At 45.8% G+C, this 26,574-nt stretch overlaps 1 protein-coding gene across 9 annotated transcripts in view; it reads left to right on the forward strand.

Annotated features, from left to right (window-relative positions):
- Window positions 1-388: 388 nt before the first annotated feature.
- The window catches only part of SEZ6L (seizure related 6 homolog like), a 186,714-nt gene continuing 160,528 nt past the window's right edge, over window positions 389-26,574 (forward strand). For 4 of the 9 annotated variants that reach the window (XM_072723099.1, XM_072723100.1, XM_072723101.1 and 1 more), the window contains exon 1: window positions 399-543. In XM_072723099.1, the coding sequence (XP_072579200.1) occupies window positions 450-543 (94 nt within the window). In that variant the 5' untranslated portion in view covers window positions 399-449. Of the gene's footprint in view, window positions 544-4,738; window positions 5,168-26,574 lie in introns of those variants that run through there. The other 5 variants (XM_072723105.1, XM_072723106.1, XM_072723098.1 and 2 more) reach the window with 4 other exon arrangements.

Consider the following 26,574-nt stretch of genomic DNA (forward strand, 5'->3'; position numbering starts at 1 on the left):
CGCCGTCTGGAAAATGGTCAGGGCGCTCTCCGGCCTCGCCCGGCCGCGCAGGGCTGCCGCGAGCATCCTCCGGGAGGAAACGCTCGGCCCGCGGGACGCCAGGGGAATTGGCCTTAAACTTTGCGGGGCGGGCGAGGAGGCTGGCCCCGGGGTGCGGCGGCCCCGTCCCCGCCGCCCGCCCCCTCCCTCGCCGCACTCCGCGGCACAGACTCGGCCCCAGCCCCCTCCCTCCTCCCGCGCGCTCCCCGCCCGCCCGCTCGCCGGCTCCTCCTCACTCGCCCGCCCGCGCCCGCGCCCGGCGCAGCTCGGCCAGAGCCACCGCGGGGTGAGCGCGCGTCCGCCCGGGCTCCGGCTGCCCGGCCCCCGCCCCGCGCCCCCGCCGCGCCCGCCGCGCGCCCGCCGCCTCCCCCCCGGCCCCCGGCCCCCCGCGGCCGCCCCCCGCAGCCACCATGCCCGCGGCCCGGCCGCCCGCCGCGGGACTCGGCGGGACCTCGCTGCTCCTCGCCCTGCTCCTGGGGAGCCCCGCGGCAGCTCTGGCGGCAGGTAAGCGCCCCGAGGGGCGGCGCGGGGGAGGGGGCAAAGTTGCGGCGAGTCGGGGCGGCGGGGGTCGCGGTGCACCGCGGAGGGAGAGCGGGGCAGCCGCCCAGCCCGGGGCGGGGAACCGCGTCCCCTCGGCCCGGGCTGGTGGAGGTGTGGAGGCGGGGATGCGCCTGAAGGACTCCGGTGCTTCCCTGCTTCTGCGGCGGGCTCCCTCTCGGGCTGACTCCCCTTTGCAGCCCCGGAGAGTCTCCTTGGAGTGGGGTCGCCTCCAAACCTCAGGTGCCCGGAGCTCTCTGCAGCCGCACCCGGGGCTGGGTGCCAGATAACTGTCACCCTTTCGGGGAGAGGACGAGAAGGGGGCCAGCTGACCCGCCCCGCAACTGAGGACTAGATTCCAACTGTGCGTCTTGGGGGTGGGGGGTGGGGGGTGGGGGTGGGGGCCTCGTAGTGCCGCGCCCTCCTACTCTAGGACCACTTGCCTCGTTTTGGTTTAGGCTGCCCCGAGGGACCGGGTCCCTGGACCGATCCCAACCAAGTGTCTGGATGCCGAACTTGGGTGTGGCATTCGCCTGGAGGCCGGTGGAGGGGCCTTAGGGTTCTCCGAACTTGGCGGGGGAGGGAGAGGGGTCAGGTCACAGTTGGCAACCTGAGCGGACACTCTCCCCCACCACCACCAACGCCGCCGCCGCCACCACCACCACCACCACCACCACCACCACCACCACTCTGGACAACCTAATGTCTCTAACACTATTAGGAATTGAGGAGGTGGGGGTGCTAGTTTCACCCACCACGTGCTTGCGGAGGATGGTTGCTCCTCCTTCCCAGACCGGGAGCCGCACCCTCTTCTCCACCCCGCTGAGGTCCCCCAGGAAAAGTTGTGTGTTGGGGGGTTGGGCGCTTCACTCACCCAGAGCTAACCCCAAGAGTTTTGAAGGTTTAATCAGTTCACTCGGAGACCCCGAAGTGGAGGGAAGCGTTGGTAGACCACCCGACCTCCCCTTGTGGAAAGGTCCAACTCCGGCTCCCAGAAACGCGCTCCTCACGTGGGAAATAAGCAGGCAGTTGCAGGGTCTGTCCAGGCTGAAGACAGTCGGAGGGCGCACACCCTCCCCATCTGGAACCTCGTCTCTTGTTTGGACCGTCTTGACCGGAGTACAGGCGCTGCCCTTTCTCCCCGGGGAGTTCTGGACACCTGGCGCGCGCACCTGCTTTCAGCACCAAAGGCCGCGGACAGCTCTCGGCTCCGTGGGCCCTAGCTCCGGGTCCCCCGTCCCTGCGACTCTTCCCCACGGCCTGGAGTGCCCTCCTCAGCATAAATCAGGCATTTTATGCCCCACTCCCTTCTCCTTAAATGTGGAGCCCCGGAGTGCAGAGCGAAGGAAATAATTCATCACCTTTTGTTTAACAAAGCATATAATTAAAGAACCCCCCTTTTATGAAGCAATAATATTCACAATTTACACCAGGTCTGGACAATTTCTCTGGGAAAGATGGGGGAAGAGAATTAGTTTAAATAAATCGTTTCCACCACAGCATGCCCTTTCTTAATTAGCTGTCTTTCCAACAATGGTTTGGTGGCCTTGAACAGGGTCCCCATCTCCCTCCCTCATCCCCCTTTTGAATCTGTGTTGTGACTAACACACAGAAAGAACCCAAAGCTACCGAGTGTCTTGCTGGCTTTTCTAAAGTGAGTCTACCTTTGAGGACCACACTCTCCAATACACCACCCTCCAGGAAAAAAAAAAAAAAAATGTCTTAATGGCACATATTGAATTGTCATCTGAGACAAGGATTTCATATCCTGCTTCCTTCACTGGCCTCAAACACAAAATGCGTGTGTGTTAATTTTTAAGACATTTCATATTATTTTTCCAACTGTTCGACACAACAGCTAGCCAGCATATATTTTTAATTAACTTCAGGTCACTGCCAAATTAAAGTCAACTGATGTACTACTTCAGAAGGCTCATTAATAACCGTGTGCTTCTGACTCCAAGACTCTGAGTGGTAAGGAAGGAGTAGCCAATAGCACTGCCAATTCTGATGGTGCATTTGGAAACCATTGACCTCTCACAATAAATTCTATTTTTAACCTGGAGCCCCACTTCCACTAAAGTCAGGAGAGCTGTACATCGAATACAGGGTTGCAAGCTAGTCCTCTTTGCCTGAGCAGTGAGGGGATTTGTAAATACTTGAAAGGGACTTGTTGCTACATTCTTATGCAGGTCACGTGATTCTCTGGGCCATTTTGCTGTAAGGCATGAATAAGTATAAAGTATAACTTGTTTTTGAAGAGGCTTCTTATTGTCAAAGATATGCACATGGGGAATAATTGTAGCTACGTGCTAAGACTACAGAGCCTGAGTGTCATTTCTTTTCTTTTTCTCTTGAATTAATAAAGCAAATTCAATATTGCTCAATAAGACTCAAATTTGCTGCCTCCTCTAGTCCCTAATGTGCGTTGTTGTTAAATTCACTTAACAACTATTTTCGTTATGGATTGCCGTTCTTTTCCAAGGAGTTTTGGCTGCTCCTGCCAGGGGCCACCTTGTCTAAGCTTGAGGAATTCTTCTTGTGTTCACAAGAAGAATTGGTTAGTCATTAGGAAAATACTGTTACGTTCCTTCCTCCCTCTTCCAAGGCAAAGGGATATTTCCTGATCAGAGTGGCTTGTTTTGTGTTTTTTGCTCACAAGTACATTCGTTCCTGCAATTCAAAAAGCTATTCAAAAGGACTCAATCTACTGGTTCCCCTGTTTGGTCCTCTGGTGTGCTGCAGACCTCCACTGGGGGCGCTCAAAGCTGTAATTGGTGACAGGGCAGAGGGGCCGAAGTCTGACCTTTGTAACCAGCAGGTGTGTGCAGAGCCAAAGGTCAGCAGAGTGAAGCTCTAAAGACGGCCTCACTTCCACCTCTACCCCCACCCCTTTCTGCTTCCTACAACTGATTCCTATTTCTCAGAGAAGTTATTGATGACACTTGACATGCAGTGAAAAAGAGGAAGGAAAAGGTGATAAGAAGACAGGAGAATGCTCCACAAAAGGCAGCCTCAGAATACAAAGTCCAGGTGCCCTTTTTTATGCCAGTCTGTGTTTTCCCTTATGGAGCCAAACTGCAAAACACCAAAGAGGCCATGGCAAGGCTGTTCTGGGGAGTTCGAGCTGGGTGCTGGTATTAGATTTATAGGGTTCTGGAAAAGAAATATTGTGGCTTTGAAAACCTGGGTCCAGGTCCAGCTCTGCTGGTTATGAGTGTGTGACCTTCAGCAGAATTCTCTTCTCTGAGCATCCATTTTACCATCTGTGTAATGGGGGCAGGGGGGGCAGGGCGGTCCCAGTCTGGAAGGATGCTTGCAATGATTACATAATACTTCCTTGTAAAGCACCTGGCTCAAAGTAGATGCTCAAATAATGTTCCTCCGTTTTCTTCCCTGCTTTCCAAAATGCAAGTTGCCCCTCTTGCTAAGCACCAAGAGAGCGAATCCCTGAAGTTGGTGTGAAGCAGATGTTGGCATAAATATCTGGACAATTTAGGTCAAAGTAGGAGGGGTGGAGGTGAGATAGTGGGTAGTCCCAGGTACCTATATGTTACCTGTGGCAGGTGAGAATTTTTCTTTGCCTGGTGCGGGCGCCCTTCCTTCCGAAAGGAAGGAAGCAGAGTCCATGGTACCAGAAATGTAGGATTGGCAGTGTAATGGTTGGAAAGGAGATATAAGGAGAGAATCTTCTGGAGAAGACATTTACTCATTCATTCATTTAACATTTACTGAGCACTTTCTATGCATGCAGCAAGGTAGGGTGCAGGCACCCACGTGGGACACAGGAGACACGGAGTCGTATGATGAGGTCCCTGCCCTAGGAGTGGCAGCCTAGCAAGGGAGATCAGAAGTAAATCACTAGCATCCATGCCCTGTGATCCTTGCTTCAGGAGGCGGCTATCAGAGTGCTGTGGGCTCTTACAGGTGGGTGTGGTTCATTCTCTCCAGAGAGTCGATGAAGCCTTCCCTGAGTGGATAGCTTAGGGACTGGCCCTGCAAGAATGTGACAGGGACCAGCAGCCTGAGGAGGGGTTTCTGCAGCGGAGTAGTGAAGATTTTGAAGCAGGCTTCGTTTTCGGAGCACATCACACATGGGTGGAATTAGAGAGAGGGAAACAGGAGTGAGTGGGAGGGGCAGCAGGTGGGCACCCAGCCTGACAGGGGAAAGAAATCATCAGACATGCCCATCCTCCCCGCTCTCCCCTGCACTTCCTGGGCTCAGCAGCTGGCAGATGAAGGCTGGAACAAAGGCCTGTGAGGCGCCGTGTACGCTGTTGTCCACTAGAGGTTGTGATGACACCAAAGGAATCCTCTCTGAAGACAGCCAGTCCCAGTTGCTGAGTACCAAAGGCAGCCACAGTGCTGGGTAAAGGCTGCCTCACTGGATTTGCATATTTGCATAATTCTCTGGTTCTTTAGCAGCAGCCTTTTGGCGTTGGTGAAGACGGGGGTGGGGGTCCCGGAGAGAACAGACCGATTCTGGATTCTCGTGGACCTGCCTGATGTAATTTACTACAACACGACTGAGACTGTGTCTCAACAATGAAAACAGCATTCACGGAGAGTTGATTTTGTTCCAAGCCCTGTGGTAAGTGGTTTGTCTGGATTCGTTCAGAGAATGCTCACAATGGCCCTAATAGATGCGATTATCATCCCCACATTAGAGATTGGAAAAGTGGAGGCACAGAGAGGTCAAGCAGTGTGTCGAGAGTCACAAAGCCGAGATGTGGTTGCAATCAGGAATCAATTTTTTTTTAATGCCGCATGTCACAGTTGCCTCTTACATTCTGCATTCCCCAAGCTCGTGTGCAGATTTTGCTGATATGTGACAGGGGCTGATAAATATTTGTCAGAGGCGTGCTGGATGTGTACCCTCTGCCCACCACTGTCCCTGGCACATAGTAAGCTCTCATGGAAAACTGGTCGAATAAGTGAGTCATAAATTGAAACAGGTTACAATGTATGTGTGGGCGATTTCGTTCATAATTGTCGTATCTAACTATTACGGAATACTCGTTAGGCACTTGCATAGGTTATTTGATTTAATCTCTACAATTTCTATTTTATGGATGAGGAAACCAAGGCTTCTAGGGGCTGTTAGTTCAAAAAGCTCAAGGTCGTCAAGCAGATGACCTAAGATTTGAATCCAGATAGTCTGACGCTGAGCATGGGAGCTTGAGTGCTGGGCACAGCACCTTCCGAGGTGGGTCCTGCTGTATTTCCCAATGAAATGTGTGCACGACTTTATCGTTAGTATGCGGTCAGGCTGGGTGGGTCTAAACCCTGGCTCACCAAACTCTAAAACCTGGCAGGACAGAGACCCAAATCAACAAGGATTTTTCCCCAAGCCCTTAATATCACTGAAAGAAAGAGAGAAAAAGAAAGAAAAATAGAAAACAAAACAAAACAAGAAAAAGAGAGCATAGGGATTATTCTTCCCAGCGAAGACCACAAAGAGTGAGCAGTGTGGCTGGTTTGTTGGCTGGCTTTGAAATTCTGACTGTTTCTAATTTCACCTATTCCCAGGCCACCCAACCATTAATGGAGAATGTAAAAGTGTAGAAAATTGGTCTCTGTAATCTCCTAGGTCAGGAACCTAAGCTCAATCATCTCCTAGCTATGAGCCTCAGTTTTCTCATCTGTAAAATGGATCACAGTAACCACAGCCACATACACAAAGCTGTCCTCACAGGGCTGGGATGAGACATGGGAGTTAAGATGCTTTATGCATACCAGAAAATCAAGCTTCAGGGAGGTGGGTGCCCGCATGGAAGACTCAAGACCCTAGGCACTCCCATGCATTTCTTCTTGGGCTTGTTACGAAAGAGTGGCAAAATATAGCACTGCTTTATGCCATTTAGCGTGGGTCGACTCTGTGCCAGGGGACTGTCACTGTATTTACCCTATGTATTCACTCATGTGATCCTTACCCAACCTTATCAGGTGATGTCACTAAGCAGATATTACAAATGAGGAAACTGAGTCTTGGAAAGGTATTGGCACTTGCTAAGATGTTATAAGCAATGCATGATTTGGCCAGAATTCAAACCCAGGACTATTTGATTCCAAAGCCCAGGTTTGTTCTAGATGCTAGGGTATGAGGTATCACATAACAATGACCAAATGAAGAGCAGACACAAGCCCAGAAATTAGGGCGGTTTGACTAGACTCTGGGATAGGAGATATTTCCTCCTCCAGTGGCAAATGTCAGGTGTCTCAAGTCAGCTCGCAAAGAGGAGAAACAGTTCTTCCCAACCTTCAATACTCCCCCTGATGGCTCCTGGGTGCAACATCCTTCTTGCCACGCAGTTCCTTCAAACTGGACAGTCATCTTAGGAATTTGTGTAGTTGAAGATTAAATGTCCAGGTGGCTGATTTGAGCAGCCTGACCTTGAGCTATGCACTTAGTGCTCTGGACCGATTTTGGCCTGACTGACCGATCCTGTCTCCCTTGCAAGATCGTTATGAATAGTCCGAGTGGGTAGATATGTGTAGCCCATAGCAAGCACTCAATAAAAAGTTGCCATTATTGCTACCAATAGTCACCTGGTGAACTTCTATTCACCCTTCAAAACCCAGTCATTAATTGTCTTTTTCTGTGAGAATTTCCTTTGGCTGTCTCCGCTCTGCACTACTTACGAATCATACTCTGCCCTCCCCCATTACATTTTATCCCTCTATTATAGGTAACTCATGTACTCGTAATGCATGAGTTACCACTTCACACGCCTCCCTCTAAACTGTCAACCAAAGCTTACTCATCCATATGTCTCTTAGCCGGTATCTAACCCAGTGTAGGGCTCACCACGTTCGTAAAACTATGCTAAATTACCTTTCATCTTCGTATCAGTTGTGGGGAGGCAGCATCGGTCCAAAGATCTGAATTTGATGCCTCTTTCTTTTATGTCTGTGTGCTCTTATGCTCAATTCAGCAGCACATATATGTCTGTGTGCTCTTGGGCAGCCTCTCGGAGACATGATTCCGTATCTGAAAGCTGGAAATAACAAGACTGTCCTACCCTCAAGGAATTGCTAGGAGGAAAATTAGTGAGCTAATAAATGTGAAATCACCAACGAATTCTACAGAACGAAAGATGAGAGAGAGGAAGGAGATGAGGAAGGAGAGAGAGACACTTTGTGAAAAACAAAAGCAACCTTTGTGTAAACACACAGCCGCAGGGCGGGCCACTCAGCACTTCCCTGCCGGAGCCATGTCTCTTTCCAAAGGGCATAGTGACTGTAATTATTTACCCTGTGGCTTAGCTCACTTTAAAATCGAAATTTTCTAGGCACGACACTGGGTGTTATAGAATCTGCCTTCTCTTGGATCCGCTACAGCTGCAGAAACCAGCAAAGTTACTAAAAACCCATGCTTAGAGTTGTTTTCTGTTAGCTGCATGACCCTGGACGAGCAGCTTGGTGGCTCCAAGCCATCAGTGGGCCTCATGTGGGGGTCGTAGTCTATGAGCTGTCCGTTTCCCAGAGGTGATGTGTTGAAGGGGGGCTTGGTATTGACATGCTCTGCAGAAAAACTTAGCAAGGTACCCTTCCTGGAGTCCGTCATATTAATCAGATCTTCGCAGTTTTGGATGGACTCTCGGCCTGCCTCAATCCGTTCCCTGATAATTTCATTTTACTGAGGAAAGAAACCCAAAGAAAGGACTTATTCACTCAAAGTCTCATTGCAAGTGAGTGGCAGAGCCAGGACTAGCACCTCTGACTCCTGTTTTCTGACTTCCTTTCTAAAGGGACTTTATCCTTCTCCTAACAGTGGAATCCTTGCTCTTCTCAGTGTATGTTCTGAGATCCATGGAAAGCCTTAAGACATCTGTCTCCATCGAACCAATGGTATCCATTACCCAAATTGGATATTTACATTGTGTGGCCATGGCAGAGTGACTGCATAAAAAGAGCGTTAGCAGAAACTGAAGTCAAGCTGGGGCTCCCTCCCGTGCTGACTTGGCACCTGAATCTTTGAAACACTAGCAGACCAGCTCACACCTGGGAATGGTGCCATCCAAGCAGATGGCCTGAGTCAAGCAAGCAAGAATCAACCGTGGAGGCTTAGGGAGGTGCAGGTCCCAGGCCAGGTGCCCCCTCCGTGCTTCTCTGCTCTCACCATAGATTGTAGAGAGTGGCTCATTGAGAAACCCAGTGAGGGCGTGCAGTGTAGAGAGCCAGGGAAGCGTTGCTTGAGGCATGGATGATGGAGTCAGGCTCAGCCTTGGGCCAGTAGCTGGATGCCAGGGATTATCCGAAGGCTGGAAGTCAGAGCAAGGTGGGTGGATACAGTCTGGAGCTTGGGACAAGTCCTACAGGGCAGAGGGGTGGGTATGAGCCAGTGGGTGATGGTTTCCTTGTCTGGTCTCACCCATTCTCAGTTTGAGGGTAGGCATGTGCCAAGGCTTAGTGTCATAAATTAGCGAGTTGGGATACCAAAATGGAGCATTGACTCAGGACTAAGAGCCCAGCAAGTAAAGAGCACAGACTCTGGAGTGACAGATAATGGCTCCAGCCTGTGTGATCTTAGACAAGTCACTTAACTCAGATGATTAGGATAGCAAGAGTGATACAATGATGGCAATGATTTGTTGAATCTTAGCTGATTCTCCGATTCTCAGATCAGTCTGGCTTCCAAGAGAGAAACTAGTATTTCTTTTGGCTTTATAGGGCAAAGCGCCATTCGGGATAGATCAAGAATAAGAAGGTACCCCAAATATTGGGCCAAGGATGCTCCAGGGATGGGCTTCTTCCCTCCATTTCTCTCTTCCATGGCATCTGCTTCTCCCTACATCAATTACTTCTGGCTCTTTCAATCTCATCTCTCTCTCTCTCTCTCTCTCTCTCTCTCTCTCTCTCTCTCTCTCATCTGCCTCCTTCTGCTCACTCACCAGTGAGCTCCCTCATTATCTCTACTTAAACATGGGCTGTCATGGCTTCTCTTGGCTCAAACTCTACATGTTCACCATCTAATACCATAGCCACTAGCCACATGTGGCTATTTACTTTTAAACGTGAATTAATTAAAATTAATTTAAAATGGAGTTAGAGTTCCTCAGTCCCACTAGCACATTTCAAGTACTCAGTAGCCATGTGTGGCTAGTGGCTGCCATGTTGGACAACACAGAGAACATTCCCATCTTGGTAGAAAGTTCTATTGGACAGTACTGCTCTAGGTCATGGCAGTCCAGACATAGCCCCTAACATTCAGCTTCTTCATGTTTCCCAGCTCAGATTCCTGAGGAATATGGCTTGTCCTGCTGGGCAAGAAGAGGTTGGATGTTCATGTTTAATCCAATTATCTGTGTCTGGTGTGGTCAGCATGCCGGGGGGCATAACACAGGGCTAGTCAGGTCTGTACTTAGGGTAGAGCAATCACCACTAGTAACATTTCACACTCTTGCTTTGCTGACCTCAGTAGTTGCTTTCTCAACCCTTTCAATTGCCATGATGTGGCTCTGGAACTCTTTTGATCCATATTCATCCAGCTGTGGCCTCATTGATAAACTATCAAAGAGCTGGGGAAGATCATTGTGTCTGCTGCCTCGTCTCCCTTCCTCACTGGACAATAAGGCCCTTGGGGTCTGGAGTTGTCTCTTATTACTTCTCTTATTCTCAGCCATTTTTTGGAAGGAAGGAAGGAAGGAAGGAAGGAAGGAAGGAAGGAAGGAAGGAAGGAAGGAAGAAGGAAGGAAGGAGAGAGAAAGAAAGAAAGAAAGAAAGAAAGAAAGAAAGAAAGAAAGAAAGAAAGAAGAAAGAAAGAAAGAAAGAAAGAAAGAAAGAAAGAAAGAAAGAAAGAAATTCATTCTTTGGCTATGAATGACCCCAGTTTGGGATTCACAGGACACAAAAACATTTACAGAAAAGTGCCTGGGTGGCTCAGTCCGTTGAGCTTCTGACTCTTGATTTCAGCTTAGGTCATGATCTCAGGGTTGTAGGATTAAGCCCTGCCTCAGGTTCCATACTCAGCAGGGAGTCTGCTGGAAATTTTCTCTCTCCCTCTGCCCCTTCCCCCGCTGGTGCTAAGTAAAAAATAAATAATCTTTAAAAAATTGCAGAAAACGCACAATCTTCCCCTCATTTGGGCCAGCTTAGGGAAAGATCATTTGAGGTGGGCGTTTGTGGGAGGGCATGTCCTCATGAACTGGTGTATTTGGGCATTTCAAAGGGTCCATTTCCTGTAAATCAATCTAGGGTGGAAAGTAAAGAGAAGCTTCAACATGGGGCCCCAGGAGCCCTTCCCTTCCTCACAGAAAGGTTCACCTGGAATGCGAGCAATGCACTTAGGAGCAATTGTGGAGGTTAGAGGGAAAACAAAATGTGCTTTTTTTTTTTCAAACATGGTTCTCTGCATGGTTTTAGTAATGCTGCTATTATGTAATGTTGTGATTTCCTCAGAGCTTTAATATTATGGAAACAGAGGGAGAAGGTGTTTAAAAGAATGTACTCAGAGTATACATTCTGAAAGTGGTGGACTCAGCACTGGCATAGAATGGAGACAGGCCTGGATGTGGACCCCAACCCTGGCGTTTCTGTGTTGTGTGTTGCTGGAGGAAGGGGTCTGATCAACTCAGCTCCAGTTTCCATCTGCAAAAGGAGAATGTAATGCTTCCTGTGCCTCTCCCATAGAGTGAATTGTGAGATTGCAATGCCTATGTCAACTCCCTGCCCCTCTCTAGCAGTGTAGGTGAATGGTCCCCGCCCTTGAAGGTAAGCAGTGCACAATCTATACAGCTATCCCTGGCAGCCTGGGATGTGGAAGTGCACCATTAAACTGTAAAGCGATGAGCAAAAAGAAACAGACAAAGCTCCTCTGACTCCTCGTTCCCTGCAGACTTCTGATCAGACCTCTACCTCTGTACCACCTCTAAGGCAAGTTTACCAAGTTGTAAAGCTAATTTGGGGCCAACCACCTTGGAAATTAATGCAAAATATGTGGAATCAGTCCTAGTTTTCCAGGGCTTCAGGAAGGGAAATTTACCTAATTTATGGCATAAATAAAAAATGATGTGCTGGGGCTCATTTGCATACATTTACTTCAATCCGAGTTAAAAGCAACACTTTGTTGTTGTTTCTAAAGAAAGCCTCAGACCACTCTTGTTAATCCAAATGTGTAAGCTTGGGACACCTGGGTGGCTCAGAGGTTTAATGCCTGCCTTCGGCCAAGGGAATGATCCTGGAGTCCCGGGATTGAGTCCCACATCGGGCTCCCTGTGTGGAGCCTGCTTCTCCCTCTGCCTGTGTCTCTGCCTTTCTCTCTGTGTCTCTCATGAATAAATAAATAAAATCTTTTAAAAAAAAGTGTAAGCTTAGACAAAGTGCTGAACTTTCTGGGCCTCAGTTTCTTCAGCTGTGAAACGGCAATGATCAATGGACCCACATCACAGGAAGTAGTGAGAACTCATGAGTTGACCCTGTAAAACGCATAGAATAGTGGCTGGTACCTATAGACATTCAATACTTAGAGTAACATATATAATATTAGACAATATTGATGGTATCAATATCATTATCATATACGTATTCAACATATATCACATCCTATGACTGATGTCACAGAAGAATCTGAAGGATGCGGTCTCACTGTGTACCCTCCTGGAGTTATTACAAACCCAGGACCTGGACTCGTGGTAAAGCAGAGCAGGTGTCAATCATGGGATGCATCCACAAATGGATTACCATCACTATCAGACACTTCCCCACAGATGCAAGAGTTTGAAAACCTTTCTCCCCTCTTCTAGACAATGAGGTCCTCCAAAGCAAGGGATGCATCACATTTCCCTCTCAATCAGCAGTCCATCTCCCAGAAAACAGAAGATCAATAAATGCAGAGGCTGGAATGAATGAATGCTGAAGTGTAATCCTTCTTAATTAATGTGTGGGAAGTGCTTATTATTAGTATGCATGCTAACGGATGGTTGTCCTCCTCCCAGACTAAGAACACCTCGTGCCTGTGTCACCAACATGTAGCTCAGAGTGTGGTGCATTGAGCAGTCAGCAGGTGCTCACTGGGCATATGGCAGTAGCCAAGAGCTCAGAAGTTAGGACCACAGTAGCCTGAGTCTGGATCCCAGCTTTGTCACTTAATGAGCCATATAACCCTCAGCAAGTTGTTTGCGCTTTATAGAAACAGTATAGGAGGAAAAATAACTGTACCTTTTTCCTCTAGTTGGTATAAGACAAAAATAGGGAATGTTCCATCAATAGATTAGCACTTTGCCCGACAGAAATTGGATACTCAGGGAACACCTGCATGGCTCAGTCCATTAAGCATCTGCCTTCGGCTCAGGTTGGGCTCTTAGGGTCTTGGGACCAAGCCCTTTGTGGGGCTTCCTGCTCAGTAGAGTCTGCTTCTCCCTCTTCCTCTGTCTCTCCACTCGTGCCTTCTCTCTCTCTCTCTTAAATAAACAAATATATAAAATCTCTTTAAAAAAAAAGAAATTGAAGGGGCACCTTGGTAACTCAGTGGTTGAGCATTTGTCTTTGGCTCAGATTGTGATCCCGGGGTCCTGGGATCAAGTCCCACATCAGGTTCCCCTCCGGGAGCCTGCTTCTCCTTCTGCCTATGTCTCAGCCTCTCTCTGTGTGTCTCTCATGAATAAATAAATAAATATTTCTTAAAAAGAAATTGGATACTCAGTATATATACTACTATGAGTAAGTGAGTGAGCAACTATTCCCAAGAGTCTTGAGAAAGAGAGACTTGGTGTGTCATTCCTAGCTGGAACAGAATTTGCAACTGCACAAACCTTAGAGATAGAATGTTCTGTAGGAATTCAGATAGGAGTGTTGTTGTTAGAGCAGCTACATCTAGCCTCTGCTTCCCAATGTAAGGTATTTTGTTATCTTGGTTAATAAAATTGAGGTTCTAAGAAGGGAAGGGTCTGGGGATCCCTGGGTGGTGCAGCGGTTTGGCGCCTGCCTTTGGCCCAGGGCGCGATCCTGGAGATCCGGGATCGAATCCCACATCAGGCTCCCGGTGCATGGAGCCTGCTTCTCCCTCTGCCTGTGTCTCTGCCCCCCCCCTCTGTGACTATCATAAATAAATAAATAAATTTTTAAAAAAAAAAAGAAGGGAAGGGTCTGGATGGGTGAACCCATTACTCACTGGCTGGTGTTTAATGACCAAGGTTCATCTCAGATCAGCCACAAAACTCCAGACAAGGAGTGGGCATAGCCTGGTCCTCCCTGGCAAGTCCTCTTGCCATCAGGGGCCTCCAGAAGGCAATGTCTGGGTCTTATCTGTCTTATCTCTCCACTATGTCTCCCTGTTTCCAAAGAAAGTAGATCCCTAGAAAGACTGAGAAGAAAATGAATTCCCATAATGCACTAGAATCCCTGCCATGGCTTCATTTATAGAATCTTGCTTAATTACTAGCAGAGCCTTCGAGGGTGACTATTATAGCCATTTGATTATAGATAAGGAAGCTGAGGCTCAGATGGCTAAGCACTGGTATATTAGGATTCCTTCATTCATTCAAGATCTATTCTCTTTTCCTTCAAGACCTTCCACTCGTTAGCAAGCACTTGGTAGGCACTAGAGATGCAGAAGTAAATAAGGCATAACCTTGCCCTCAGAGAACCTAACATGCAATCATTCTGCCAATTCAGGTATGACTCAGATCTGCAAGTTCTTATCTTTCTCTTCTCCTCTCTCTCTCTCTCATGTTGGCCCATGACTTCTAGGCAGAGAGCAGCTCTCTCTGAGGGACCAGGGCTGGGAACGGTGCATTCCCAGGGTCACTAGTCCTGGTTAGTATCTACATATTGTGAGGTGGTTTGGTTGTACCCAATCATCTCTAGAAAAAAACAAAAAAAATTTTAGGTGAGGCTCTTTCATGGGCTAAGTAGATATGTCACTTTAAGAGAACCTTCTTTAACTATCCCAGACTTCTTAGGAACAGAGGCCAGAACTCCAGGAAAACCTACTGAGAGCAATGTTACTAACTTCACTTATGGCAACAATATGTTGGCTCTTTGTTCTCTTGCACACGTGGGAAAATACATTTTGAGCAGAATTGCCAATACGTAGCAGAGCGTGTGTATGTGCATAAATAATATACCCATTATTTCCTTAATGCATAAACTTGGACAATCAATTAATGAGTTTTGGCCGAAAACAAATTAATTCCTTCAGGTCCTGGGATAGCTTTATTCTGAGTAGTAATAAAAATAGTAATTTATTCTCTGCATGTGGCGGAGGATACCCGTTATGGGGTTAGGTTGCTGCAAACAATTTTGAGGGGCTAGCGATATAGAAGATTAGTCCTATTTTTCAGATGAAGGAATTGAGGGTCAGAGAGACTCCATGATGGAATGATTCCTTGGCCTTTGTGTTTCCTGACATTGGTGTTTTTGAAGAATACAGACCCCATTATTTTATAGAATGGCCCTAATTGGGGCACATGCACTTTGAATTCTTAACAAAATGGCACCATGTCGTTCATTTTAGTCTGTAACTTGCCTTTCTCCTTCTTGGGCCTCTTTTCTGTGATTGGAACAAGACCCCAAATTCCCCCAAGTCTAGCTATCTTCACTGGCTCCCTAGTCTTAGTTTTGCTTATACCCGTTTCTCCCACTAGTCTGTGGGACTAGCTAAAGGGGTATAAGGTAGGGGTATAAGCTAAAGCTAGTCTTAGTTTTGCTTATACCCCTGTTTCTCCCACTAGTCTGTAGGCAATTTGGGGCCTGATTCACTGATTCAGCCACAAACAGCAAATATTTAATGTGTGTACTATACAACACCAACCCTCAAGGAACTTACACTCTCTATGATCTTTCATTTATTCACCAATTCAGCATGTTCGTTCATTCATTTATTCAGTGAATATGCATTAATAGTTCATTGCTGGGCTGCATTGCCTACATGCTGATCATTCAATGTTTACATCATGGGGTAAAATGATGGTCCACCTTGCAATGAGGGAGAAGGGGTTTGGTGTGTTAATCTGTGATAGTACACAAGATGGAGAGTTTCCAGGGAACATCAGACATTCTCAGGGGCACTGTGTACTTGAAGAGGTTAAAAAGACACCCAAGGACTCTGAGAGCTTCTGTGACCTCCAAGAGCATGAGCTGAGTGGCAGTCCCTCACACTGCCCATGCGGCCCCAGCTAGGGCCAGGCATCCCAGTCTGACTTAATACAACCCCTTGGCCTGGACCAGCAGAAAGACCACCCAACCCAGAGTCAGAGATCTGTGATCTGGAACTGACACAACTGCCAAAGATGTACTGTGTGACCTTGAGCCCATCTCTGTCCCTCTCTGGGCTCAGTTTCTCCATCTTTAAATTTAGTGAGGAGGGCTTTATCAGTATTTTCCAAAATGTGACTTGAAAGGCCATGGGGAGCTTTTAAAAACCAGATACTCTGGCTATACCCTCCCTACTGCCTAGGAAGCTCCACATGTTGTCTCTTCCAGAGGTTTCTGAGGCATCAGTAACTGTGCCTGAATTATTCAACCTCTAAGCCATGACCTTTTATGATTCCTTTGTTCATAATGATTATGCTTACCATTTATAAGCCAGTCACATGCTAAGCCTCTTCCTCATATTCCCTCACGTGAGCCACAGAACAGTCCAGCTCTATAAAGTCTGTTGATCCCCATTTCACAGCAGGAGCCACTGAGGCTTGGAGAGATTGAATGACTTGCTTAAGATCACACAGCTGGGGGATCCCTGGGTGGCGCAGCAGTTTGGCGCCTGCCTTTGGCCCAGGGCGCGATCCTGGAGACCCGGGATTGAATCCCACATCGGGCTCCCGGTGCATGGAGCCTGCTTCTCCCTCTGCCTGTGTCTCTGCCTCTCTCTCTCTCTCTCTCTCTCTCTCTCTCTCTCTCTCTGACTATCATAAATAAATAAAAATTAAAAAAAGATCACACAGCTGGCAAGACCCAGAGCTGGGATTCACATCCGTGTCTGAGTGACTGGGAAAGAATATGCTGCCTCTCTGTAGTATGGATGGTGGTGGGAGTCTACTTCTAGCCCACCGTGTTCTCTCTCCCAGACAGTCCTGGTCTCCTGGTTCCTCTTGCCCTTGGAAACCTAGTTAACTCTTTAAATGAGCCAAATAAGTGCACCCCATGTTTGATAAATCACATTCAACTTCCCATGATCCAGGCCTGAACTTGCCAGGCACTGGACAGCCTCCCTGACATGAATTATTGCTACCATCAGGCCTTTTTTCTGCTTCTGCACCTGTTGGGGACAGGCTGAGTCATGGATGCCTTAGCTAGCACTCAGGATGCAACCTTCGGGCTTCTCCTTGAATGACTAGCCAGGGTTTGAGGCATTTGAAGAACTACCAGAAAGCTATTGTGGCCAGAGTATCAAGGGCAGGGAAGGAAGTAGGGCAAAATGAAGTGAAGAGGTGGGTGGGCCAGATCCTGTAGGGCAGGGGGGCTGCTGGGAGGTGTTCAGGGAGGTTATTCTCTTGCCCTCAGAAGCTCATGGTAAGCAGGGGAGTGGCTTGTTCTGGTTTGATAAAGCTTCTACGAAGTGAAGAGGGTTAGTGAGGAGGCCTTTGCAGACAGGATTTGAAAGAATAATCCCACCCCCTCATTCCTCATCATGAGACAGGTTCGCCTGTCCCCAGCTTCCCAGCTAAGGTTCATTGAGTTCATTTCTGTCAGCCCACCGCAACTGGCACCATCTCTCTCCAACCACAGTGGAAGGGAGGCCAATGCTCTGAGCCTGCTCAGAAGTCCACAGGGCTCCCAACCCTTGACCTTTCGACTGTGTTTAAAACCTCGACTCATCCACAGACTTGCCCCCTTGAACCTGGCCTGGTGCTTTGAAAGGCTCTCACTGTCCTTCCCATGGTGGCTGGAACACAGAAAAAGCAGCAGAGAGGGGAAGAAAAGAATATAAATTCGGACAAAGATGATTAAATCCACATCTCCCCTCCTCCCAAACCCTGATCAGACTGTACAAAAGGATCTCATATATATTATCACTGGCTCTCAGTTGAATGTAGGCCTGACATTGCTGGGTAAATTAAACGCCATTTATAATATAGCTTAACTATAAAAATGTGCTCGGGGCAGAAATTAGACATACCAGGCCTTTTCCAGCAAAAGACATTTTTACAAATGCATGAGCACCTGAACCAATTTGGAGGCCCTGTCATTTTGATTTAGAGCCAGGGAAGTGGGGCTGATCCCTAAAGAGGAGAAACAATTATCCGGGTGAGAGAAGATTTTAGAATTCTTTTTCTTATCACTAACCTGCTTTGGACTCAGAAGCATCAAGTAGAGAAGAGGGTTGACTTGTGAGTGAAAGCTAGGACCCTCGTACACCTGCTTAACCCACAAATCCCATATGATTCCCACACGCTCTCTTTCCAGGGAGCCTTCCCTGCCCCTCTCTGGGATCAGGAACATCTCACTGGAGCACTCATATCCATTTTGTTTTGGTTAGCTATCGCTGCGTGACAAACCATCCCCAAAACATAGTAGCTTCAAATAAGAACCATCTGTTTATTATGTGATTCTGCATTTCTACTGGGCTCAGCTTGGTGATTCTTCTGGTCCATGTGGTGTGGGACAGAGTCACAGTCACAGGGCAGCTTGACTGGGCTGGAAATGCCAAGAGGGTCAGCTGCACATCTAGCGGCTTGAGCTGCTTACTACCTGAGCATCTCAGTTTCCTCTCATGTGGCCTCCACGTGTGGCTGGGGCTTCTCTCAACATGGCAGTGGGATTCTAAGAGGGGAAGAAAAGAGCAAGGGCAAAAGCTGAAGATCTCTTAAGGAACATCTTTAAAAGTTGTGTGTTGCATTCTGTTGGTCAAAACAAGTCACGAGGCCAGCTCAGATTCAAAGGGAGGGGAAATAACCCCACTCTGGATGTGAGTGGTAGAGACTTGGCAGCCATCTTTAATCTACCTCTCTCATAGTTACTCCTTTTAAAAAAAAATATTTTATTTATTTATTCATAAGAGACACAAGGAGAGAGGCAGAGACATAGGCAGAGGGAGAAGCAGGCTTCCTCCAGGGAGCCCAATGTGGGACTCGATCCCAGGACCCTGGGATCGCACCCTGAGCCAAAGGCAGACGCTCAACCACAGAGCCACCCAGGTGCCCCTCCTAGTTTTCCTATGGAATTCCTATACGGAATTTACTGTGCTGTTACCTTGTGCTTGGCAGTTGCTCTGCGAGGTACTTGTCACTTTATACTCGGTTGTTGGTTTGTGTCTGTGTCTCCTTGTACAGCGGGATGCTTGTCTAATTCATTTCAGTTACAAAGGAGGTGCTATTGCTATTAATTCCAGTTTGATAGAAAGGCCACAGTTCTGGGTGTTCATTTCCAGTGTGGTCACTCTTCACCTAGGAGATTATTGTGAAATATTGCAGTATCCTAAGGACTAATATTATATTCCTTTATAGCAGTGGTTATAATGATGACTAATAGTAATAACTATTAACAATAGTATAATTCTTACTGCTGTAGTAGTAATAACTGTAATACTGCCTTGCACTTAAGTGGCATTTAGCCATTTAAAAAGCATTTTTATTTCCATTACCTTACTGCCCTGTCCAAGAACCTTGTAAAATTCCCCAAGAGGACTCTTGTTATAATCCATAGTTTATAAATGAGGATACTGACCCTGAGGAGGGATGAAAAAACTTATCATTCATTGATCATAATGGGTATAGCTTTGCAAGGACCGACTAAGTGCTGGGTACTTTGTACCAATAGTTTAATTTCCTTCTCAAAGAAATAGCATGAGGTAGATACTATTATTGCCACCATTTTACAGATAAGGTAACTGAGGCAAAGTCCTTCATTTGTCAGTTTTAGGACTGGGATACCCTTCTAGGTCAATCCAGCTCCACTTTTATCTAGGTTGCCATTTCTAAATTACTCTGAGCTAAGAAAACAGATAACATTTGTGTAAAACTGTGCAAGATCAGAGTGCAACTCTTCCATGAATAACCCCCACCAGCTTTAGAGCTGACTTTTGGCAGCATTTTTGACCTTGGAAGATTTCATTCTTTACCTCCTCGTAGTTCTTGGTAGCTTCTGCATAGCCAAAGTGACCATGAAATAAATTTCCAGAAAAGTGAGTCACCCTATGTATAAAGTTACATGAGGTCAGAGTATCTGGGTGGCTCAGTCAGTTCTGCGTCCAACTCTTGGTTTCTGCTCAGGTCATGATATTGAGGTCGTGGGATAGAGCCTCGTGTCAGGCTCCACACTCAGTGGGAAATCTGCTTGGGATTCTCTCCCTCAGCTCCTTTCCCTCAAATAAATAAATAAAATCTTTTTAAAAAATTAAGTTACATGAGGTCACTAAATCCAGTTCTCCCAGGGATTAAGTCATGTTGAAGTTGTCAATTAAGCACTTAATGGGAGCAAATAAATATATGTTTATCTTTTTTAGCATCTCTGATAAAACTCATCCACTGATATTTCTGAAGGACACGCTATACATCAAGTACTAAGAGGCGGGACATTGCAGCATTAAGCGTGCTGACTTTAAATACGGCCACGTGGGTTCAAACCTCATCCCTGCCACATGTCAGCTATACAATCTTCGGCAAGTTATTTAACTTTTCTGTGCCTCTGTTCTCTCATCTTTAAAAGGGGTTAATAATAGTACCTATCTCACAGGATCGTAGAGAGGATTAAGTGGGCTCATATATGTATTGTGTAGTCAGACTTGTACATATGCTCATCTTTGAATCAATCACTGGAGCTAGCATGATGTAGGAACTGAGTGGCTGGCTGGTCCTGGGCTCCCCTAACACATGGGTTAAGGTGAGGTATGGTGGTTTCCTGAAGGAAAATCCTAATGCTATCATCAAGAGAAAAGCCACAGGGAAGTCTATTATGTGGAAGAACAAAGGGCTTCTTTCTTTTTTTTTTCTACCATGTCTCAACTGATGGTTTAATGACTCAGGAAGGGACTGAGGATGTGCTAAAGTAAGATAATGTGAGTGTGGGGGCACCTGAGTGGTTCAGTTGGTTAAGTGTCTGCCTTCGGCTCAGGTCATGATTCCAGGGTCCTGGGACTGAGCCCTGCATCAGGCTCCCTTCTCAGCAGGGAGTCTCCTTCTCCCTCTCCCTCTACAGCTCCCCCCTGCTTGTGCTTTCTCTCTCTCTATGTCAAATAAATAAATAATATTTTTTAAAAAGTTAACGTGAGTGTGAATTAAGCAGATACAGTTCTCAGCTACGGCTACAAAGTATTTGTAGCACAGACCCAGCACTGCCATTCACTAGTCTGCCTTCTTTAGGAGATAGCAAGGGAAGTGTGCAGGAAACAAGACCGAGACCTATTAGTTTAGTGGCAAGCTGTCATCAGTTGTGAAACTCTTTCCTATAAATATGTACAGTGCCTGAGAAACAGGCATCTGCCGGGTCTCTCCACAAGGCAAACATTTAAGCAACAACCTCCTGTTTGATGAGAGCAAAGAAAATGTGCTACCAGCTAAGTTCCTTCCTTTCTCTGACCTTCAGTGTTTTCACCTATAAGATGAACAATGTTGTCCTAGAGGGTCTCTTGGGACTCTTTCAGTCCTTGTGCTCAAGGTTTTGTGACTAAATTTAAATGATTTTAGTAACAGCTTGAAAGTGAGGAGTCAGGGCACATCCACTACCTCACTGAGGTAGGAACTGCTACTGAATCAGTAACTTTGTCTATCTATCTCTTTTTCCATCCATCCATCCATCCATCCATCCATCCATCCATCCATCTCTCCATCCACTTGGTCACCTATCTATCTATCCATCTATCCACCCTCCTATCCATCCCTGTCCATCAGTCCATGCATTTATCCATCCATCCATCTATCCACCTATTCATCTATCCTTATACATATCTGTCCATCCACCCGTCCATCCATACATCTGTCTATACATATAAACACATTCTTTCATCTATCCATCAACCTGTCCATTCATCAGCTCATCCTATGTAAGGCTACTTTAAGACTTTGGTTTGCCCTAAGCAACCTTATTTTGGAGTCCCAAACTCACATCATATCATACAAATTAAATGCATTTTTATTGATGCATTTTAAAGGAAATATGAAAGTCAGCTTTTGGAATTATTTTGTTACTATGGTAACACTCTCAATTTACATTTATCTGTAATTTCTTGACAAATCATCAAGAATACTCAGAAATTCTTGTGAAATGAGATTCTAACCCATCAACTCTTTTCAAACATAATGGAACTTTTATGAACACTAAATTTCAGAAATACTGAGGTTGACATGATGGTAGGTTATGGAGCCCATTTAATTTAAGCCTTTATTAATTCTGCTTGCACAGTTTTCTTTTTCTATTTTGGAGCTAATATATTGTTTTTAGCTCTCAGACATTTTCATGGGCTCTTAAAAAGCTTGTCGGCCTCAGGCCCTAATGGGTAAAATAGTCCTATTTCCTGAGTCCTTTACCACCTTTCCTGCAGGTCTTGGCTCCTCGTCATATAAAAGAAGGGAAATCATGTAAATGAATTTTGGTCAACCCAAGCTAATGCAATGCTTGAAGGAAACAACATGAAATAGCAGAATCACACCAGAGATTTCTTCACATCCACCCTCGACACCTTTAGGCATTCCTGTCCTAAATAGAAACAATAATTCTGGACAGATGAGAAGAAAGATAAAGGCAATTTCAAGCACTCGTCATAAATTGTAATGAGTACCTACTCTAGTAGGGTGCATTTTGATTACTTTTTGAAATGTGAAATGGCAGATTTATCTCCTGTGATCACATCGGGAACATTTTTTCTTCCTATAAAAAGAGGTTTCAAGAAATGCTGAAAGGTTTAGGATAATGAAGGCAAATTGCTCTTACAACAGCAGGGAATTGTGAACAGTTTGTGTGTCTTTGAACATGGGGGAAAAAATGAGAGAATTCCCCAAGGGAAAAAACCCTAATTTATCACCAAAAAATCCATGTGAGAACAGTATGGCTTGATGCCTAAAGAATACATATGAACCAGAACCCTTGGTGAATACCCTAGTCCATCTCTCTTACTTAAAGATGAAGTATGTATGATTCAGAGAAGAGAGATAACTTATCCAAGATCTCAAAGCCAGTTCGTGGCAAAGCTGAGAGCTTGATGATTTTCTTCTATCATATTGTGTCATGCTTTCCTGCAAGAGTGGGAAATAGGTAAAGAAAAAAGGTACTCTTCTTACAACTTTTTTTCTTTATTTGATATTATTGAACATTCGGGAGGTGTGCAGAGAAAGTTAATTATTCTCTCCCCATCCCACCGCATCCACAAAGCCTGTATTAACAGCCAATGCGAATCTTTTCTTCCCTTTGTTACAATTTTGAAAAGCAATTTTCTCTTTATGTTTTATATGCTTCTTGAGTCTCTGTGATGTTCAGACTTTCACTGCATTCAATTTTGTTCAATTCCCTGGAGCTCTTTGGGTCAAATTCTTCCAGGAATAATTACCATGCTGGAGATCATGGTGCTATGTGCACCCATGTTGGGTGTCTCTTAAGTACCAGGGGCTGTGCTGGTTGTTGATGAAAAGAAATTATCTAGGACAGACTCCCTGCCCCCCCCCAAGAGGTTCAGAGGCTGATGGGGAATCTGGATGTTTAAGACAATTTTGACAAATAGTGAGGTGTCCTGTGATAGGAATAAGCCAAAGAAATCCAGGGATGCATTTGACCTGCACCAGGATTTAAGGAAGGCTTCCTGGAGGAAGTGATTCCTGATCTGAGTCCCAAATGATGAATAAAACTTAGCAAAGTAAAGATGGGAGACAGAAGGGCATTGCAGGCTCAGAAAAAAAAACAAGCTGAGAGGTTGGAGGCAAGAATTTTGGGGCTAAGAGCAACCTTAGAAACAACTAGCTCATACTGCCAAAATTCCTATTTCACAGAGGCAGAAATCAAGGCCTTTTTGAGGCTATGGTGCTATTTTGCAGGCTAGCTCATTCTGTCATTCTTCCTGGCCTTTACAGAAGCCAATGGTATTGTCTAAGATGATGATCTTGCAGATCTTTGTTATATGTAATGCATCCTGAAATAAAGGAGCTATGGATCATACATGCCTATGAATCTCTACCTCCAGCCCTGGATTCAGAAAGCCTTGCCTTTGCACTCACTAATTGGCAGGATTGGACTATGCACCAACTGTCTGTGATCCATAACTACTGTTTCATCTTGGCCAAGATGATTCTAACGATACTTAGAATCTGCATGTGAAGCGACCATCAGGCAATGCAATAGATTTTCAGAAAAGTCCCAAGGCATTATAAAATAGGGTGCTCCTGGTGGAATAGGAAATAGGATACAATTGTTAAGAGGTTGTACTCAGGATCTTTACCTACTTCATTTGTATCCCAGCTCTACCACTTACAAGTTTTGCAGCCTGACCAAATGACTGCATCTCTGTCTCTTTGCCCATAAAATGGGGAATGTAAAAACAGTTCCCACCTGGAGTGACTTTGTGTGGGGACAAATGCATGTAAGATCTTGATCAAATGCTTGGCCCATCCTGAGTACCCAACAAATGGTAGCTGTTTGTGTTATTTTATTTTAATCCAAACCAAGTTCCAGAATTGTTTAGGGCCAGCTATTTCCACTGACACATTCTTTTTAATAAAGGTTTGTGCTGGGCATAAAGCAAGAGGGAGATGTTCTATGCTGCAGAGAGCCTCAGATGTCCTGCAAAGCCTCCCAGGCGCGATCAGGAATGACTCAGTGTGGGGAGTTATTTTGGTTCACCCTTTGTCTGCTCTGCTCTGGTTGTTCAGATAACTGGACTTTGCCTGACTTTGCAAGACCAGCCAGACTGAGCTCATCGAAGTGCCACCTCAAACTCTCAAGCAATCTCTGATACGCCTCTGCTATGAGAGAACTATCCCTCATTGATAAAGCAGGGAGAGATGAAAAAGTGTTATAAAAGTCCACAAGTATTTGGAATTATACAGTGATTGAAAAGCCCAGCTTTGAGAATCAGAGCAAGCTTAGTTCCAGTTTCAGCCCAGCCCCTACTTAGTGCTGTGACCTTGGTCTTACAGCATCTATCTCTGAACCTAAGCTCACTCATTTCTAAAATGGGAATAGTCATACCCACCCTAATTGGGTCATTGTGAAGATTAAACAGGATTGTGATATACCCAGTGTTTTGTTTTGCACTTGGGATGTAGAAAACACTCAGTAAATCCTAGAAATTTTATGATGTTGTATTTAACCTTTTATGTAAAAAAAAAAAATCTGAATATTGTCTATATATGCCATGCCCCTGAATGGATGCTGGAGATACAGTTGGGAGCAAATAGATGGTATGGTCTCTGTCCTCTGTCCTCATGAAGTTCAGCCTTTCAAAGGGGAAAGACAAATTAAAAGCATATTTTATATGTATTTATACATAGGTATGTAATTATTATTTATTATCTATGTTATTGTATAATATATGAATACATGTATTATATATGTATATGTATTTACATATGTATATATAATTACAAATAGAGATAATAATTCTGTGAAGGCATCAACCAGGGTGCTGAGATCAGGGAATCAGATGGTCAGTGAGAGAAAACCTCTTTAACAAAGTGACCTTTCAGCTAAGATAGTTGAGTAGGGGTTTGTCAGGCTAGAGGCAAAGGAAACAGTGTGTGCAAAGGCCCTGAGGCAAACATGAGCTTGTCCTGTTTGAGTTAGAATCAAGCCACGGTGACTGAGACATGGTAAATAAGAGTAGGCATGGTCAGAAATGAAAAGAGAGAAGTAGCCAGGATGTGAAACACACAGGGCCTTGCAGTAAGTGTTTGGAGGCAATCTGAGAACAACAGGAGGGAATCCACTGAGAGATGTTAAGCAAAGAAGAGAGTGAGTTTCTTTTTTGAAATCTCACTTTGGCTACTGGGTGGAGAATGAACCGTCAGGGAAGACCAGCTGGGAAGCTATTTTAGTCAACCAGGGACAGGTTCAAGGTCTATTTTAAAATTAAAGTCAATAGATGTGTTGATGAATAAAGGAGAGAAAACAGAATTAAGGATGTCTCCGGGATTACTGCTTGAGTGACTGGCTGAATCAGGTGGTACCATTTACTGAGATGGGGAAGATTTTGGAGACTAAATTGAGATTAGCTCTAGGGCTCTTGTCACACTAACATTGAATGGAATATATCCATCAGCAGCAACACAGTGTCCCTAGCATGTGGATGCATCTTCTATACTGATATATTTAGATGGGTGCGTAAAGATAGCTGTAGGTATAGAGACACTTCTTCCCACACATCGACTCAAGCTCTTTCTATTACATCCTCTCATTTATTCCCTTCAAAGCACTTATGACAAACAGAATTATCTTGTTTATTTCTTTTCATAGAAGTACCGTCTATCTCTTCAACTAGAATGTAAGGTTGGTGAGGGTGGAACATTTGATTCTCTTGTTTGTTGTTGGTTGCCAGTGCCTACTGCTGGGTCTGGCACATAGTAGGTGCTCCATACACTCCTGTTGAAACTGTAAGTATGTATGTGAACATGGCGATGTATGCATTTTTTTAAGTAAGCTCTATGCCCAATGTGAAACTCAAACTCATGAACCCAAATCAAGAGTGGCATGCTCTACCGGACTAAACCAGCCAGGCGCCCCACCCTGGTGATGTGTACATTTAACTTCTATGGCTTGCCAAAGGGTCCCATTTCATATCACTTACATGGCCAAATGGATTCTCAATAGGTTCTCTCTATAGGTTGAAGAGAGCCTGAGGCTGGTCTTACTAGGCAAGCTGTACATGGCTGCATATGCTGTCCTCCTTCCCAGGACGACAGCACTGTAGTTCTGGTGAGGAGAGAACCAGGAGGGGTCCTGATGTAGGGACAAATGAATGTCATGAGCTTTCTGTTATGGAAATGGGGTGGTTGGTGGCCTTCCAGGAAGACTTGACAATGTCAATTGACTGCAGGAAGAGTTAATAACTACTCCCAGCCCAGCCAACTGGGCTCAGTTGCTAAGCAACTGCCTCCCCAGAGTTATATAATATGTAAGAGAAACACTTTTTTTTTTTCA

Source organism: Vulpes vulpes, chromosome 10 (assembly GCF_048418805.1).
Source record: "Vulpes vulpes isolate BD-2025 chromosome 10, VulVul3, whole genome shotgun sequence".
Lineage (NCBI taxonomy): Eukaryota > Metazoa > Chordata > Mammalia > Carnivora > Canidae > Vulpes > Vulpes vulpes.